The following is a 5,000-nucleotide window of genomic DNA, read 5'->3' as shown; positions in this document are numbered from 1 at the left end:
GCTCTGGGCTGCACGGACAGCCCTGGGAACACACACACACACACACACACACACACACACACACACACACAGCTAGAACCACACACACGCAGTCTGGGTCGGGCTGTCAAGACCTTGTGTAATTCCATGGAAAATGCAGGGAAGGCTTAGTTGTGAACAGAAGCAGGAACATTGCCTGGTCCAGCACGTAAAGGCCTCCAAGATCTCCAGAGACCCAACCCACCCTGGGTACGAACACTTTGCCCGGCTGCCCTCGAAAAGGCGGTACAGGACCATGGCCGCAAGGACAAACAGACTGAAGAACAGCTTCTACCCCAGGGCCATCCAGGCCCTGAACACAGCAAAGACCTAGGTTCTGGGCCCTGGACAGTCTGGACGGATTGATGGCAGCTGCTGGACTGAAAAAATCAGGTGTAGTGCTGAGGCACAAATATGTACATTTCAAGCCTGCAAACTGCGACACATAAATGAATGTGCAATAATACTATGTGCAATATGACAACCCTAGTCGTCTATCTGTACAGTATAGTATAGTGGATAGTGTACATAGCCTTTATTTATGTAAACCAGCTCCTTCCCTTCTTGTGTTTTTTTTTAGTTTTTTTCTTTCCTAACACCAGGGGAGCCACCCCTCCTAAATTTCGTTGTTTGGTACCTGTACTATAGCAATGACAATAAAGACCATTCATTCATTCATTCATTCATACATACAGCTAGCTAATGTTAACTGGTGTATCAACATTAGCCTGAACAACTTGAAGTGACTTGCTAGCCGGTGTAAACTCTGACAAAGGCCCGGGGGTTGAAATGTTGTCTGCATTAAACACAGTTAATACTTATCCGAGAGTGCGGATTTCCTCCTTTAGTCGCCATGTGGGCTACTGTTGTTGACAGTGAGCCACTACTGGATGCTGTTGCATGTTTGTAAAGGTGCAACATGGGAATGTTAGGGCATTTAGCTCATGTGTGAACGGCGAACATCACTGGTGGTCACGGGTTGGGATTCCATGTAATTTACAGGGAACTGTGTGTGTAAAGGGCTTAACAGTAGGCACACACACACACACACACACACACACACACACACATACCTATGGTATGTTAAAGGGCCATATAAAGCATGCCCTGATGTTCTCCAGACGCTGTCACACACACAGAGCCAGGGAGTGTTAGATGGGTGGTGAATTTTCCATGTCGCTCAGAAATGCACACACACACACAGACACACACAGACACACACACACACACACACGCTTCCACTTTGTTTACCACGTGTCGCTCACACTGTCAGTGTCGACCCATGATGCCCTGCTTTGGCCAGCCTTCAGCTCAGTGCTTCAGACTACACACACACACACACACACACACACACACACACAAACACACACACACAGAGACACACGCGCACACACACACACACACACACAGAGACACACGCGCACACACACACACACACACACACACACACACACAAACACAGACACACACCAAAATACTTGGTGTTGGACCAAAATACATATCAGATCTCCTCCTAATCAGCTAATCATTCCAAGAGTGAAAACAAAACACGGTGAAGCAACTTTCAGTCACTCTGCCGCATGCTCCTGGAACAAACTCCCTGGAGAAATCAAACAGGCCCAAACCCTACAAATATTAAAATCTAAAGCCTGGTACACACATAAAGATAATCTGGCCCGATTTCCGCCCTTCCGACCAAGGACAGCAAACGCCCGATTATCGGATGGCTCTAAAGATTATCCTACAAGATTATCCTGTGGTGTGATGTGTGTTAAGAGTCAATTTCTCCAGACAATCTGCTCGGAAAATGGTCGGGGCCGACGATCGTAAATATTCAACGTGTGCTTCTTCTTTTCCGTTCTTCGGCACTACTCACCTTGGTGGGGTTCCTAGTAGACGTGTTGGTCTCTAGGTGTTGGACTATGCCAGAGCCCCCCCCCCCCCCCTCCCCTCACCTTGGTGGGGTTCCTAGTAGATGTGTTGGTCTCCAGGTGTTGAACTATGCCAGAGATGCAGAGCGGCCCGGCGAAGCCCAGCAGGTCGGCCAGGTAGCGGAAGGTGCTGCTGAGCAGGATGGGCCGGCCGAACGCCCGGTACATGGACCTCCAGATGGAGGGGGCCTTGTCTGGGTCCTCTGCACTCTGCTGGGGGGGGGGGGGGGGGGGGAGGGGGAGGGGGAGGGAGGGGGGAGGAGGGGGGAGAGAGGGAGGGGGGAGGAGGGGGGAGAGAGGGAGGGTTAGTCGGTACATGGACCTCCATATGGAGGGGGCCTTGTCTGGGTCCTCCCTCCCCTCTCCCTCCCCCCCCCCTCTCCCTCTGTTCCTCGTAGGCAGAACCTGCTGTGGTTTTCGCTCTTGATTTATGTTTTATTGTATTTTTTCCTCGTTATGTAAAGCACTTTGTGACCCTTGGTCTGGGAAGGGTGCTCTATAAATACATTTTACTTACTAACTTACCCCTCCCTCCTCACCCTCTGCTCCTCGTAGGCGTCCTTCAGCTTCAGGTAGTTGGTCTCTCTCCCACATCCCTCTCCCTCCCCCTCCCTCGCTCCCTCCCTCGCTCCCTCCCTCCCCCCCCTCCCTCTCCCCTCCCTCCCCCCTTCCTCACACTCTGTTCCTTGTAGGCGTCCTTCAGCTTCAGATAGTTGGTGAGGGACCGCATGGCTATGGGCAGCTCCCCTCCCTCCCCTCTCCCTCCCCTCCCTCTCTCCCCTCTCCCTCCCTCCCTCCCTCCCTTCCCCTCCTCCCCCCCTTCCTCACCCTCTGTTCTTCGTAGGCGTCCTTCAGCTTCAGGTAGTTGGTTAGCGAGCGCATGGCTATGGGCAGCTTGCCGATCTTCTTCAGCTCTATGGGGCGGGTGTGCGCCCCCACGATCAGGGGGTTCATCCACCAGTACGTGGCCTTGGACAGGAGGTTGACGAAGGGCTGCAGGAAGCGTACCCCCAAGTCCTGGAGGTCCTCCGGGGGCTTGACCTTCTGGGGGTCGGCGAAGAACACGTACCTCTGGAAGGAGGAGGAGGGGGGACAGGGGGGGGGAGAGAGGAGAGAGACAAAGAGAGAGAAATACACAGAGAGAGAGAGAGAGAGAGAGAGAGAGAGAGAGAGAGAGAGGGAGGGGGGAGGAGGGGGGAGGGGGGGGGAGAGAGGAGACATGGTAGATAGATTGATAGGTATTGATGGTGACTTGATGTAGACACTCACACACACACACAGAGTCACAAACACACACACCTCATATCACAGACAGGCAGGCAGGCAGACAGACAGACACACACACACACACACACACACACCCCACACACACACACACACACTCACCCTGACCCTGATGACACAAACACACAACACACACACACACACACACACACCTCCCCCCGCCACATACACCACCCCCCCTTCCAGGCTCACCCTGACCCTGATGACGTTGATCTCCACAGCCATCAGCAGGCCGTACAGGACCACCAGCATCCCCCACCCCCCCAACAACCCCCCCCCCCCCTCAGACTCACCCTGACCCTGATGACGTTGATCTCCACGGCCATGAGCAGGCCGTACAGGACCACCAGCAGGGCCGTGATGCAGAACCTCAGGTGCTGGACGCCCACGTCGTACTGGATGAACTTCCACAGCTTGATGGACTTGGTCACGAAGCCCAGGACCCAATAGATGAACAGGGCTGGGGAGACAGAACCAGAACCACAACCAGAACATTCATATCAGCCAGGACCCAGTAGATGAACAGGGCTGGGGGGGTCAGAACCAGAACCACAACCAGGAACAGGACATTCATATCAACAACAATGTGACGATGGTGTTTAAGTTTTATTTGTTAAAAGTTTTTTGGGGGGGGGTTGTTTGTGATGTTAGAAATGTATGTTGTTTGCGGGAACTAAGTGTTGTAGCCATATCTGCCATGAGATCAGAGATGGAAACACAAAAGTCTTTAGCCCAAACACTGGTCTTCAGTCCTAGGGTGGAAATGCTCTCTCTCTCTCTCTCTCTCTCTCTCTCTCTCTCTCTCTCTCTCCCTCTCTATCTCTCTCCCTCTCTCTCGCTCTCTCTCTCTCTCCCCCCCCCTCTCTCTCTCTCTCCCCCCTCTCTCTCTCTCTATCTCTCTTTCCCTCTCTCTCTCTCTCCTCCTCCCCCCCCCCCCCCCCCCCCCTCTCTCTAGTCCAGTTTGATGGACAGGTGGCAAGGTTGCAGCTGGCCTATGGGGAGGCTCTCCAAGCTGATGGGGGCGGGCCTTCCAGGGGTATCAGACAGTGTGAGTGACAGCTGGCTTACCCAGTAGCAGCTTGGGGAAGTTGGAGGTCTCGATGTTGTGGTAGTAGACCACGGAGGTGGTGGCGGAGATGAACCCCATGAGGGCCGGCATGAAGAGGTGGAGGTGGTTGGTGTTCATCTGTCTGAGGGGGGAGGAGGGACAGAGGGTTAGACATGAAGAGGTGGAGGTGGTTGGTGTTCATCTGTCTGAGGGGGGAGGAGGGACAGAGGGTTAGGCATGAAGAGGTGGAGGTGGGTGGTGTTCATCTGTCTGAGGGGGGAGGAGGGACAGAGGGTTAGACATGAAGAGGTGGAGGTGGTTGGTGTTCATCTGTCTGAGGGGGGAGGAGGGACAGAGGGTTAGACATGAAGAGGTGGAGGTGGTTGGTGTTCATCTGTCTGAGGGGGGAGGAGGGACAGAGGGTTAGGCATGAAGAGGTGGAGGTGGTTGGTGTTCATCTGTCTGAGGGGGGAGGAGGGACAGAGGGTTAGACATGAAGAGGTGGAGGTGGTTGGTGTTCATCTGTCTGAGGGGGGAGGAGGGACAGAGGGTTAGACATGAAGAGGTGGAGGTGGTTGGTGTTCATCTGTCTGAGGGGGGAGGAGGGACAGAAGGTTGGACACAGGGAGGGACAGACGGTTGGACAAAGGTAATATATGTGTCATATACATGTCAATACATATACATTATATAATAGTTTATGGCATTTACTGTAACAG

The 5,000-nt window shown here is 53.5% G+C and overlaps 1 protein-coding gene across 1 annotated transcript in view; it reads right to left on the bottom strand.

The window, feature by feature from the left end:
• Positions 1-5,000, bottom strand: part of abcc9 (ATP-binding cassette, sub-family C (CFTR/MRP), member 9) — a gene marked incomplete at both ends in the record, with an annotated part of 61,187 nt that overhangs the window by 53,565 nt on the left and 2,622 nt on the right. The window contains 4 exons of the mRNA XM_080538139.1: positions 1,974-2,162; positions 2,778-3,020; positions 3,527-3,693; positions 4,302-4,423. Coding sequence (XP_080394265.1) covers positions 1,974-2,162; positions 2,778-3,020; positions 3,527-3,693; positions 4,302-4,423 — 721 coding nt within the window. The remainder of the gene's footprint in view (positions 1-1,973; positions 2,163-2,777; positions 3,021-3,526; positions 3,694-4,301; positions 4,424-5,000) is intronic.

Source organism: Nansenia antarctica (genome assembly GCF_963989245.1).
Source record: "Nansenia antarctica genome assembly, chromosome: 8".
NCBI lineage: Eukaryota > Metazoa > Chordata > Actinopteri > Argentiniformes > Microstomatidae > Nansenia > Nansenia antarctica.
Note: the sequence above shows the minus strand (reverse complement) of the source record. Positions and strands in the feature narration are given on the sequence as shown.